General features: G+C 36.8%; 2 protein-coding genes across 6 annotated transcripts; one reads left to right on the top strand and one right to left on the bottom strand.

The window, feature by feature from the left end:
- Positions 1–2592: 2592 nt before the first annotated feature.
- Positions 2593–10058, top strand: LOC125188151 (LEAF RUST 10 DISEASE-RESISTANCE LOCUS RECEPTOR-LIKE PROTEIN KINASE-like 1.2). 4 transcript variants are annotated; one of them, XM_048084901.1, is made up of 4 exons: positions 2593–3338; positions 8242–8274; positions 8370–8615; positions 8988–10058. In XM_048084901.1, the coding sequence occupies exons 1-4, from the start codon at positions 2609–2611 to the stop codon at positions 9920–9922; spliced, it is 1944 nt and encodes a 647-aa protein (XP_047940858.1). In that variant the 5' UTR covers positions 2593–2608; the 3' UTR covers positions 9923–10058. The 4 variants fall into 4 exon arrangements, with proteins under 4 accessions (XP_047940858.1, XP_047940857.1, XP_047940859.1 ...); XM_048084900.1 differs by having other exon boundaries at positions 8239–8274; XM_048084902.1 differs by lacking the exon at positions 2593–3338 and adding an exon at positions 7214–8078 and having other exon boundaries at positions 8239–8274.
- A 92-nt stretch (positions 10059–10150) lies between these two features.
- On the bottom strand, positions 10151–12885 carry LOC125188153 (nicotinamide adenine dinucleotide transporter 1, chloroplastic-like). Of its 2 annotated transcripts, none has more exons than XM_048084905.1 (9): positions 12505–12885; positions 12309–12404; positions 12085–12191; positions 11740–11788; positions 11500–11618; positions 11196–11290; positions 10975–11063; positions 10769–10830; positions 10151–10569 (listed from the first exon to the last, which is right to left on the bottom strand). In XM_048084905.1, the coding sequence occupies exons 1-9, from the start codon at positions 12578–12580 to the stop codon at positions 10204–10206; spliced, it is 1059 nt and encodes a 352-aa protein (XP_047940862.1). In that variant the 5' UTR covers positions 12581–12885; the 3' UTR covers positions 10151–10203. The 2 variants fall into 2 exon arrangements, with proteins under 2 accessions (XP_047940862.1, XP_047940861.1); XM_048084904.1 differs by having other exon boundaries at positions 10736–10830; positions 12505–12883.
- Between the last annotated feature and the right edge of the window lie 857 nt (positions 12886–13742).

The raw sequence follows: 13742 nt of genomic DNA, 5'->3' as shown, positions 1-13742 counted from the left end.
GAAAATAATACGGAGTACAAAACATAATAAATAAAAGTGAATAGGCTAATCAAATCAAGGTACAACAATAGTGGTTTGTTGGTGATTTAAGTTCTCTCCCTCAATATGCGTAAGTAACCTACATCTCTATTTTTATTTTCTTAAATTATCCACATTTTATCCTTATAATAACTACTTCTTCCGTTATGAAAAAATAACCAAACTTATAAATAACACATATTTTAATGTTCAACTAGTATCACTCACGTGCGATGCACGATTCATTTTTTTTAAATTTAAACTTATTTTATACTTTAAAATAATTTTACAAATTCATAAAAATATGATTATATGAAATCTGAAATCATAAATATATAAATAAAAAAAATATTAAAAAATATAAAATTAGACCGAGAAAAAAACAACACATATACCGAATGAGAAACAATATTATTATTTCAAGTTCTAAAATCACATATTTCTACAATAACAATATATTGTACCAATAACTTAAACATGAAATACAATTGATAACAATGAAGCAAAAACTAATTATAAGGACAAATATCTTACAACAGAAACCAACATTTTCACGAATAGTGAGAGAATCAAAAAGTGTTGCACTCTGAAAAACCTGTTACATTGGACAGTAGATTCAAGAACTGTCTAGATTAGAATCACTGAAATAATAGAGGAGGTGCAAACATGTTATCTCACCAAGCCATGTTATCTCACCAAGCCATGTTATCATTATATAAAACAACATATGTATACGGTACCACGAGATGATGTCTTGGAAATTGACACTACTCGTGAGGCTTCCAAACACGAGCGATGGAGTGAATGCGACGAACACAATCTGCAAGTTTATTATACAGACAACTCTAAAATATAAATACAACACAAATTTCAAATAAATCTTAAATATATTGAAAAACACAATATAGATTATTCCTATTCGTTTTTCTTCTCACCTCTTCTTATTCCAGCCTCTTAATCTCTTCTTCCACAAAACATAATATAGGTGTCCCATGCAACTAATTAAGAGCCACTACTCCCACTAATTAAAGAGTCACCACTCCCATTAAAATAGTAGTTGTGTAAATTGATTTACATAAATTGTATTTTTATGTTTTCACTAAAATTTGGTCACAAATTTTGAATTTTAAATTTACAAACAAAAGGCTATTCCTTAAATACCCCCAAAGTTTCTCTTATTTTCCTAAATACCCCCAAAATTCCTTATTTATATATTGTATAGATTTGTCAAGTAAAAGAGAGAGTGAAAATATAAAAGAGAGAAAATAAAGCAGTAAAAATAGTGAATCGTGGGTTCTATATTTATATTTGATTAAAAACTTTTGACCTAGTACTATTATCTATTTATCTTAAACTGATTAAATCAGTAACGTGGTAAAAAATTGACTTACACCAGTACTCCACTAATGATTTACCCAAACAGGTCTAAGTGGGAAACATCTTTCATTTGCATATTGATGAGGCATATGATTTTGGCAATTTCTAATTCGTCAAAACTACTTTCTCTATATACAAGTAGGAGTATTTGATTAATAATGTGGAGCTAGGCATACGTGTTCATTTTAGATACTGAATCACAGACGAGTATAATCATCATGGACTAAGTATATTTTCAGTAGGACACGTAATTATTAATCATCAATATTAATTTATAAGTTTTGGCTGCTGAGCTTATTTTGCTATAGAACACTATATTCGATAGTCATCGTATCGGAATGTGTAGTGGAATAGCTTAACTAATCAGTTGAGATTTCACCTCATCATTTATTTTGCAAAATAAACAGAAATAATTAACTTGATAATTCTCTGTAATCAAGAATCAAGATGGCCTAGTTGCCACCCATAAAAGATTTATGTAATCCCATCAACTCCTCATAATTAGTAAGTAAACCAACACACAATATAATTTTGAAAAATTGATCCTCCCGAATATTTTTCATAATTAATAGCAAGTTGTTATATTTGCATATGGATTAGATACGGATACTACAATTTGTTTAATCCTTATATTCTCTAACTTTTCATTAATGTGTAAATCGCGTAATTGACAGTTTGTTAAAAAAAAAAAACAGAATAAAAGATGGAATCAAATCGTCAAAGTCCCGATTAATAAGAAAATCCAAAAAGGAAATTAGTATAAAAGTCAAATATCTTATTAAATTCCAAAACCAACTTTATCACAGTCGACAACTTGACGATATTCATGGACCTAGCCAGCTCTCATATCCCATTCTTCCCAGCCACAAAAATTTCATAAAATAATTACCTAAATATTCAAAATTTAACATCTCATCTCCAAAAAAAATGTTCACAAAACACCCTAACTAATTTACGACCAAAAAATATAAAATCTCCGATTTACCCAAATCCAAGATTTAAAATATTGAACTACCCGATTCAACACGGTTGCCAAAAAGGTCTGAATCTCTGATATGAGATTGGTCAATATGATGCATCTCTATAATTTGATATCCAATAATTTGTTTATTTAAAAAAAAATCCTGAATAGTCTTACATTTTAGGCAGACACTGACACCAAAACTACACTTAAATGCAGTTTCTGTTGATCATTTTCATCTAGAAATTAGACATGAAAAAAGACAACCTCCACACTTTCTCTCTTTTCATATTCGCTCTCCTTGTCAAAATCTGCCGCGGCGCACACTACCAATACGAAGCCTGCGCGCCGACAAATTGCGGCAAAGGTCCCAACATAAGCTTCCCCTTTTTCCTCCAATCATCTCAGCCGGATTACTGCGGTTACCCAGGATTCGCGATCAATTGCACAAACCTATCTCCGCTTCTTCGATTCTCGGAAAATGAGTTTATAATCGAAGACATTTTTTACCGAAACCGATCTGTACACGTGTTCAACGCCGCAGTGTTAAACGAGAGCAGCAATTGCTCCGAGAGAGTGATCAGAAACACGAGTCTCCCCGCCGGTAGATTCAATTACGTCGGCGGCGGAGATCTGTATTTGCTTTTCGGGTGCAGAAACGTGAGCAATGAGCTGCGGAGGTACGAGATTGGTTGCAATAGTTCTGGAGGGATTGGTTTGGCGATGTATGGAGGCAATGGCAATGGGAATTTGGGGAGAGCGTTGCTCACGTGCCAAAAGAACGTGGTCGCACGTGTGGGGTTGTATGGGGATGAAGCTGTGGATGTTGCGGCGGTTTTGAGGAGGGGATTTGTGATGAATTGGACGGCTAGTGATTGTAGTGAGTGCCAAGAGAGCGGCGGCCGCTGCGGTTTTAATCAGACTTCTTTCCATTTTAGGTGTTTCTGCCCCGACCGCCCGCATTCTAGGAGCTGCAAACCAAGTAACATTTTTTCTTCATTGCTTACCTTTTTAATCAAGTTTAATGTCTGATTTTTGTGATCCAATTCTGTGCCATTTTTTTTGTTCTTAACACAATGTGTCAATGTGGCTATCGTTTGCTGCCGAATTTCTGGGATTAAATCCACTGGGCCTAAAAATACATGACGGCCCAAAATATATAGTATAGTTTTCGCCATGCCTAATCAACACCAGACATTACACTTCATTTTAATAAAATGGAAAATTTAATCGCATCAATTTCATTCACATCTACGTGGACCGACTTAAACATATTTTCAACCCAAAGTTGCTATCAGCTAAGGGAAAAGCCAACTTTATAGGTAAATAATGTTTGAATTAAGACTATAAATATACGAGTCCTTAAATAGCAAAAGCTAGGATTATAAAGTAGTGTGAACACGAACCCGATTTCGAAGTTACTCATAGAGTTCCGAAAATCTGACTTTTCCTGATTGTGATATTTTAACGTATGACAGGATATGTGTTAGTGCACTAAAGTGTAGAAGAGGGAACTTGTTGTGTTAATGCTCTTAATTGTGATGACCAATTCAAAGTGTTGCACATACTAGAAGAAAGTTAGGAAAGTTGGTAGGGGTATTTTGTACGTAGCTTCTAGGAAAAGTCGAATTCGAAGTCAATTAGCTTGATGGATGGAGTCAATGTCTTGATTAACCAAAACTAGAGAGAGAGAGAGTGGTTGTTGATGGCAAGGATGTGTTATTATTCCTGGTGTTGTGGTGTCTTCTCTTCTTCTACCGCAAGTTGATTCCAAATGCCCCAAAATCCTACATTTGCAGAAACTTCACCTTACGTACGGTTTCTCACGTAATCCCAAATGTGGTTTTTCGCTGTGGACGGTTGTGATTCAAGAAAAACATCCAAGATAATACATAGAAGCCTCAACCTCAAACGTATATATTCCTAACTAGACATCAGAAAACAAATTCTTTCTCCTTGATTTCTTTGTTGAGACATTATTAGAGTTCTCCCACTCTTTCATGAATGTCTCTGCCTCAATCTCCCCTTAACATCATCTTTTTCACATGCTTCAGTAAAGCTACTACCGAAAAAAACCAAGATTATTTCTAAAACTAAATGCTCCACTTTGTTCAAGCACAGGGACAGAAGAGCAGTGTCTAGTAAATCCTTATCCTTACCATTCTTTGATGCTCAACCAATTTATACTCTTACTCCTTGCCTTCAACTTTAATTCCGTCACTTTCAACTCTGATTTATGAGCATTGGTGTTAATGATCTGCTGTTTTCGTGGCTCGGATATTCATCAGTGAAACCTAAGCCCTCTCTCTCTTCCTCATCTTCCCATTCATCCAACCCTGGAGCTTCCAAGATTTTTTATTATGTGAAACAAACTCCAACTGGAAAAAGAGTTGATGGTGATCATTCTCGTTCCCTTTAGCCTGCGTATTCACATCAGCTAATAGGCTGCCAGACGAGTTTGGGACAAGACAAGAAATGGATGTGTAGTGTGTCAAACTTATATCTAATCTATATTAGAAAGAAGACCAAGTCTAGCGTGATAGATGGAGCCAATGACTTGAGGGATTCAACACATCAATATTTAACAAAGTCCTCAAGTAAAGAAACCAACATCTTCTAATACTCAAAACTCATTCCAAATGCCCAAAATCCTACCCCTCTAGAAACTCTTCATCATCAAATTCAATCCCCATGATCATTTCCAAAGCTATCGCAGCTTACACTGGAATATCTCTATCGTCTCCCTGCAACTCATCAGGATCAACTAAGCTGATCTATTGACTGCAGATCTCACTCTAGAGTTGAATGTTTCTAATTTTCGCTACAATAGAGGAGGCCAGTGTTTTTGCACAAAAGGTAACTTTTGTTAGTAATTGCTTATAGTACTAAATTTAAAAACAACACTAGGCTTGAAATCAATAAACCAATAGTAGTTAATTTGGGGCATATTTGACATCCATTTTTATCCGCAAAAAGACATTCCTAGTCAATGTTCCGTGTCTCACTGAATCAAACGAATTGATCAAATGAAAATTCCACTATAACTTATCGATTCTCATATAGTTTTATTCTACCATAATTTCTTCTTCTACCAAATTTAGCTGCTTCCAAATCCCCTTCTGTCTCATTTTCAATCCCCTCAAATCTCACCTTGTCCACGTATCCAATCTATCTCTTGATCGAAATACCCAAGATTATTTCAAGAATGATCTCAGATTCCGATGCGGGGCCTAAATCACCCAATAAGAGCATTGCTGCAAATTGTGGGGGTGATTCAACTACCTATGCATTATTGTAAAGGAGATGACAACCAACCTTTTGATCTTATTATGTTTCCGAAGCTTGTTGAAATGTTTACATCAGTGGCTTCACAACAGCAGGAATTAATGAATTCATCTGTATAAGAGGTACTGTTGTTTTTTTCTTTGCCGAGGAGAAACCAATCCCACGATTGGTATATTATTTGCACAAATAAGTTTATGATAGTAGATAATTTAGTTAGAGTATGTGTTAATTATATGAGTTTGCATAGTACGTAGAGGTTTTCTACGGTGCAAATTTCAGTCAATCATGATAACGTGTTAACGTAGATAAGAAATTTGGTTATATTCTACGTAAATTAACACTTTTTCCTTGACCATTTAGTACTCACTCTGGCATGTGATAACGCGCGAATTAAACAAAAAATTGGTAAAGTAAGAAAGACAGAGGAGATGTGTAGTTAAAATAGCGGGAGGGGGATATATGGACCTCCATTATTATTAGTGTTTTAATGGTGATATAAGTTGTAAATAACTTGATGTATATGGGTAATAGATTTGGATAGATTTCATAAATGGAAATTCCCATAATTTTATGGGACAGACGAAAAAGGAAGTGCACATATTTTTGTGGGACGGGGGGGAGTATTAAGTACTTCGCTTGCAAATTCCGAACTTTCGTAAAATTTGGTGTTAGCATATAAATTTTTAAATATTTAGTTAAATTATAACTATTGATTTATTTTGATTTTGCAATTAATTAAGAATTCAGTGCTAATATAGTTTAGTGACTTTTTTACTTGACAGTATTAGGCGTAAACCAAAACTACATCCACATTATCTGCAACAAAACAACGAAATTAATTATACTACTCTCTCTGTCCACAAAAAATAGTTTCATGTGTGTACGGCACATGTTTTAATGAGAAATTTGGTATAGTTAGAGAGAAGAAGAAAAATTAGGTAAATTAAGAGAGATATGGAGAAAAAGTAGATAAAGTATGAAAGAGGATTTTTCATTTTTAGAAATAGGACTAATTTTTTGTGGACATTTCAAAATAGCAAAATGAGACTATTTTTTATGGACGGAGTTAGTATTAAATCAAACAACTTCATTTATTGAATTATGTATTATAAAAAAAAAGAGCTGGAAGAACGATAACCAGAAGGGAAAAGGAATAGAGCATGTTCGCGCTAGGATGTGGGCCCTTGGGTTGGGGTTCCACCCTTTTGCAAGAAAAGGTAACAAGGAATGGAGCATGTGCAAAAATCTTTATTGATGGACAAATTAAAAAAACAAAGTAAAAATTTATAGTCAAATTTTACGCGAAATTAGAATTTACATACAAATGCCTCTATTTTCTTGGTAGATTTTTTTTTTTTTTTTTTTATATTTGATTTTTTATATTCTTGGTATATATATTTAGGGGAGGTTTACTTGAAATTGACGTGCAAGTCTGCTTGTGATTGGTTGGGATTAAAACAGAACAATTTTTAAACCTGAAATGGCAAAAAGTCAGCACCAAAACGGCGCCAATACACCCTGGCTAGTCAACTATATAGTGCGGAGAGTAAGAAAGTAGGAAACTTCTCACCAAGACTATTTCAACAACCACTATTTGAATAGATTACTTTTGTTAGAATTTTTAAAAAGGTCTCCTACAAAATTTCTTCGCCGTGTTTGATGAGAACAACCGAGAAAATTGAATTGTCATAATCAAAAGTAGACCAGAACAAAACTTGTTTCGATATCTCTCACAAAATTAACCTTCATTTCTCTTACATGGCTGTCCTCACGTTGTTGCTTTTCTTGCTCCCTTTCCATCTTCATCTCTTCAAAGCTGCTGATTCCTCATGCCCAAAATCCTTCGATTGTGGAAAGTACAATCTCACGTTCCCATTTACGAAAGCTGATGATCCTGGCTGCGGATTATTCACCGTTGATGGCTGTGATACTCCATATCCAGTGACTAATTTAGGTGGTGGAGGTCTTGGTTTTGCTATTTTGGATTATGATTCATCAGAGCCAAACAAGATGTTTATTGGTGATTATCAGCTTGGAGTTCAATTGCGTAAACGCAGCTGCTTTGCCTTTATGAACCAATCCATGCTTCGATCGCCTTCTGTTTCCTTCTCATTCTCTCCTAATCTCACCTTGTTCCCCTGCTTAACTGATCCTACTGATAGATCTAGATTTCATGATGATTTCGTAAACTATAGCATGATAGATTGTCTCACCCCCGTGTACTATAAAATTCCAGCAACCAATGATTCTCCTCCGGAAGGATGTTCATTGGTTCAGCTACCTATGAATAACAGTGGAAAGTCAGATAATTTGTTCAGCATGATAGCTGCTAATTTTACTTTAGAATGGAATGTTTCTGATGAATGCCTTAGTTGTTTTAATGCGGGAGGCCAGTGTCTTACTGCCAACAATAACAGTTTCTACTGCAAAAGATCAGGTATCGTTTGTTTGTGTCTGGATGTTTTTGGCTCTAATCCGAATAAATCGACCGTCTTTGTGCTCTAAAATTATACTCCTACCAAATTGTGTTGTTTGCATCAGTATTTTGGCCTAAATCTAACTACTGAAAATGATAATTCTTTGTTTGAATTCTTAAGCAGGCAATCAGTCGAAGACGATATTATTAGCTACATGTAAGCTGATTTTCTCACACACATTGATTAGAAGCGTTGAAATTCGGCAATATAGTAGTATGTAACTCGCTTTATTCTTGATTTATGATCATCAGTGATACCTGGATTTGCTATCTTGGTAGCCTGCATTGTATTTATAATTTGGCGACGAAAGAAAAAGATGAGCGAAGCCTACCTTCTTTCAAGAAACCTATCTTATGATCCCTCCAAATCGAACATCGAAGATGGAAGCTTCAGCTTCGACATTCCCATCTTCTCCTACACCGAGCTCGTTGAGGCTGCCGACAACTTCGACCCTTCCAAAGAACTCGGCGACGGAGGCTTTGGCACAGTCTATTATGGTAATATTCCAACCTTAAAAATGTGGTACTCCCTCCTTTTTTAGCTAAAATAACACATTTCTTAGTCAGCACGAGATTTTAGGAGTTGTTTAATGTGTTTAATTGGAGAGATTAAAAGTGTATTTAAATATTAAGTGGAGATACTTCAATTGAAGAAAAAAAAGTACTCCTATGTATTAATAAAAGAGAGAAAGTGTTGTATTGTTTCCAAAATTGTAATCTTATCTGAGAAAAATGAAAAATGAAATGTGTCGTCAGCCGGGATAAATAGACTACTAATAATCTAATATTTATCTCATTTTTTTTAAAAGCAACACATTTATTTTCTGTGTACTTCTTTAATTTTCTTGCAACACTGGTTCACCGTGGCAGGCAAACTCCGCGACGGTCGGGAAGTGGCGATCAAGCGCCTATACGAGAACAACTACAGACGAGAGGAGCAATTCCTGAACGAGATCAAGATCCTCACCAATCTCCGCCACCCCAACCTCGTATCCCTCTACGGATGCACCTCGCGTCGCAGCCGCAACCTCCTCCTCGTATACGAGTACATCCCCAACGGCACCGTGGCTGAGCACCTCCACGGTGAGCGTGCCAGCTCGGTGCCCTTAACATGGCCCATGCGGATGAGCATTGCTCGAGAGACGGCCAGCGCACTCGCCTACCTTCACAAGTCCGACATCATCCACCGCGACGTCAAGACCAACAACATCTTGCTGGACAGCAATTTCTCCGTGAAGGTCGCCGATTTCGGGCTCTCGAGGCTCTTTCCGATGGACATGACCCACATCTCCACAGCACCCCAGGGCACCCCGGGTTACGTGGACCCAGAGTACCACCAGTGCTACCAACTTACAGATAAGAGCGACGTATACAGCTTTGGAGTGGTGCTGATCGAGCTGATCTCGTCCATGCCGGCCGTGGACATAAGCCGGCATAAGCATGAGATCAACCTGGCGAGCCTGGCCGTGAACAAAATCCAGAAATGTGCATTCGACGAATTAATTGATCCGGCAACGGGGTACAACTCCGATGCGGAGGTGACGAGGATGACGACGTCGGTGGCGGAGCTGGCTTTCCAGTGCCTGCAGCTGGATAAGGATATGAGGCCATCGATGGACGAGGTGGTGGCGTTCCTGCATGATATTCAGAGTGGTGGGGATTTCGACATCAAAGGGAAGATACCACCATCGCCGGAGATGGATGACGTGGTGCTGTTAAAGAGTGGAATTTATCAGGCGTCGCCCACGGCGGTGACGGATACATGGATTAGTAGTGACTCAACTACGGCGAGTTCTGTTTGCTGATATCTGTATGTTGTTAGTGTGTATATATATGCTATGCATTCTTTGTTTGTTTGATCTTTTATGCATGTTTTTGTCATCTATTTTATTCAATTGGCAGCGGGAATGTGCATATCGTGAAAGAGCTTTATTTTGTGTATTTCCTCTGTTTTGTTGTACTCCATGATACTTGGGATTTCTGAAACATTACAAACAAAACCATCTTGTTAAATACATCCAACAACATATTCATACAACAAGAGAAACTTGCAGTGGCTTTTTATTGACAGCAAAATGGGTGTGAGCTAATGCTTAGCAGTGAGCTCATGATCTGTATTATCCAAAGGAATGAGATGAGTTCTATCATTAGATACAGATTGGTCTAAAGCGATGTTTTCTCCTGGGCTTGTCGATCCCTTCTGAGACTTGGTGCCAGAATCAGGTTTCGGGTTTGGAGGAGATAGTTGCAGCAAAAATCTATGTATCATTTCGTAACTGGTAAATGTAATCACAGCAGATGGAATTGTTCGCAGGAGATTTGTACCACAGCCACGATAGAACCCTGGCAGACCTTCTTGTCTGAAGACTTTCTTGATGCAATCAACGACGCCAGAATACTTTGGCTGAGAGTCCCGTACTTGACCTTGCTCTTGCATCCTTGAGCGGATAACCTAAAGCATGTTCGAGTATTCATTAAATGAATCAGCAAATGCTCTGATCTAGTGGTCGATTTAATGGCCATGGTGGATAAATCCAAGTTTCCAAAAAATGTATATTTTGTTACCCTTTTTGACAAAGATAAATGTGTAATATTGAGGTAATGGAAGGAATCCATACCTCATGAGGATAAGTTGATAAAGAGGCAACAACCTTTGAAGATGATGATGCAATTGCAAGTTCCCCGGGGTTGAGCTCGTTAACTCTTTTATTACCTTCCAAATAAAGAAACAATCAGATAATGAATATTATTTCAGTTACATTATTCCGCACATCTAACAAGAAACCTCTGCCCTAATGATGTATATTAACACAGACAGCAAAAAAATCAGAAACAAAGTTGAAGTGTGCCATTGTACCTCGTTTGGCCAAGTAGAATTTTGTTCTTTCATATGCAGGGAACTGGATAGCTACGTGACTCACTCCAGCCAACGAAGGCAGAAGACCACTGTCCAACAAAAGGAGAATTAAATGCCAAGTTATGATAGAGCAACACAATGTGAACCCAGAAAATTTGGCTCGACCCTTCTCAGTGGTTGTTGAAATAGTTTGCATTTTGTGCGATTGACAAGGAACTGACCTGTAGCATCCCCGGATTCCTTCTTCATGGGCAATTCGACTCAAAGCCGAAAATATATTCTTGTAAGGAACTACACCTGGCCTAAGTCCTTGCGTCTAAGAACAAAACATAATCCAAATTAGTTTCAAGAGAACCTAGACTAGATGAATAGACAAGTCCATAAGCCAATATACAAGACTTGCTATATACAAATTACACGCCATTAGAAATACCGAATAAAAGTTATTAATTCTCAGATATATGTGCCAATATTGTCTCCCCCAACTATAAAGCATTAAATTTACAAACAATCATCCCAACCTACTTGAAGTCGTGTCTTAACAACCCACAAAGGATTTGTTGCAACAGATGTTGCAGCACCTGCTCCCACAGCAGCTACCATGTTTGAACCAATTGAAAGCTGGTCGCTCTTGGTGCTTCCCTCTGTATTGTTGCAAAATATAAGTAAGATTTTTCTTACATTCCACTTCTAGTGGGCCGGAACCAGAGACAAATGAACATCATCAATAACATCCAGCAATTTGTGATGTTATATAAGACCTACCGTATGTATGTAGTAGTTCTTTGAGATGCTCATAAACTGTAAAGTATACCTGGAATGGTCAACAATAGCTTGTCAGTAGAAACATCTGGAAGCTAATAACATTGCCCTGATGATTAAAGTTAGTAAAAATAGCTCCAACAAGGAATAACATTTGTCAGTCAGCTGCTGAGAATTAAATAAACAGCCACTTAATCTGATCCCATCAGCCATGCATTAAATTAAGCCACTCCATGAGCAAATACAAACCTATCAAATCAACATCATTGTTAAACAGATGCAATAAAGACTACTCGGGCACACAGCATACAACAGGCGAAATTCAAATGATCGAAAGACAACACTCACTGCCCAATTCGGAAGCAATGCGGTCAAAGTTGGCGTTAGGCCGCGGTAAAGTCCTCTCAAACCTTCCTTTCTAACAATATCTTGCAGGCTCACAATAATCACACTACCTAGTTTCACCAAAATAAAAAACACATAACATAAGCTGATTAAGCAGAGTAGATCCAAACATAAGTAACCTTTTAAACACAAATCTAAAATTGACAATACTTGGAAGAAACTAATACCATTGCGACCAGAAGTGTGCATTTCAGGGAGGCCAAATATAGCTAACCTCGTCTTTATCACGTCCAAGGGGCACACGAATGTAGCTGCTATTGCACCTAAAATTCAACCAAGCAAAACAATTGACACCAATCATCACCAGATTACGAGAGAACACAGAGGCAAATAGCAGCTACTGTGAGTTACTGAAACAATTACCTGCAGAGGCACCGGCGCCGGCGTCGAAGATGAGCTCTTTCGCGCTCCGGTGGTCGCACGGCGCGGCGGCGACCATTTTCTAAGGTTTGCTCCGACGATCCCTCAAACAAAAATTGAGACAAGGAGTAGTATTCAACAGATCTTCACGAAATTCCACCTTTAGCTACAAATATGCATACATGTCGATATGTGTGTGTGATTGGTTGACAGTGACAGTCGAGTTGAGTGGAATTGGTCTGTGTGTTCTGTCCAAAATAGAGCGGGTTTTGAGTGAAAGCAATCTGTGTGTTTCTTCTTAGGGAATTTCTCTCTTCTGCAGTTGATTAAACGCGAAACAGGAATGGGATCCGTTGAGTTGTAAAACTTTTTGGGAAACAAACCAAGTTTGCGTCTACATTTTCGAATTTCAATGGATGGTATCATTATTTCTTTTCTATTTTTTTTCCTAGTGCAGAATATAGAATCTCGTAAAAATGATAGCAAAGTTTACTTAAAAAATGCTAGATTTGTTATACAAAATTTTGTAAGTAATGTAGAATATTTTGTAGATAATAGTATTAAACTATCTTGCTATATAGTGCGGAATATAAAATCTCGTATAAATCATATAGAAATTTACTAAAAAATGCTAGAAATTTCTCATTTTTTAAGGTAATAGGCTATCTTGCTACGGAATATAGAATTTTGTATGGACTATAAAAATTTACTTAAAAAATGCTAGATTTGTGAATTTTTAGATGCAGAATTATATTGCTACATAGTGATTAGTGCAAAATATAGAATCTCGTATATATTATATCAAAATTTACTGATAAACTAGATTTGTGATTTTTCTTAGGTAATGTATTAACTATCGAAATTGATAAAGATTGGATTTTCATATTTGAAGGAATAAGCTCGTCAATCTCGCTGCCAGTTTTTTGATGGAGTTTTATTGCAAACTGCAGACTAAAAGAATCTTTTGACGTTTAAACATTAAACGTAGTAGTAAATGTCCATAAACTTTGATGTACAAATTTTGTAACGAGGATCACCGGTGGCTTTTCTTACACCATCTCCTATTCCACCCCTTACATACATGAGTAATGGCCCCACCATTATATTTTATGTTTGTGAGGGGATGGTGTAGAAAAAGCCGTAGGTGATCCTCATTGCAAATTTTGGCATTTTAACTAATTTATTAAGTTTAAGTATACAAAAGTTTAGATTCAGGATTGGAAATAGTTGCTTTATGAATT

Source organism: Salvia hispanica, chromosome 5, assembly GCF_023119035.1.
Source record: "Salvia hispanica cultivar TCC Black 2014 chromosome 5, UniMelb_Shisp_WGS_1.0, whole genome shotgun sequence".
In the NCBI taxonomy this organism is placed as follows: Eukaryota; Viridiplantae; Streptophyta; class Magnoliopsida; order Lamiales; family Lamiaceae; genus Salvia; species Salvia hispanica.
The sequence above is the reverse complement of the archived record's forward strand: the minus strand, read 5'-3'. Positions and strand labels throughout refer to the sequence as shown.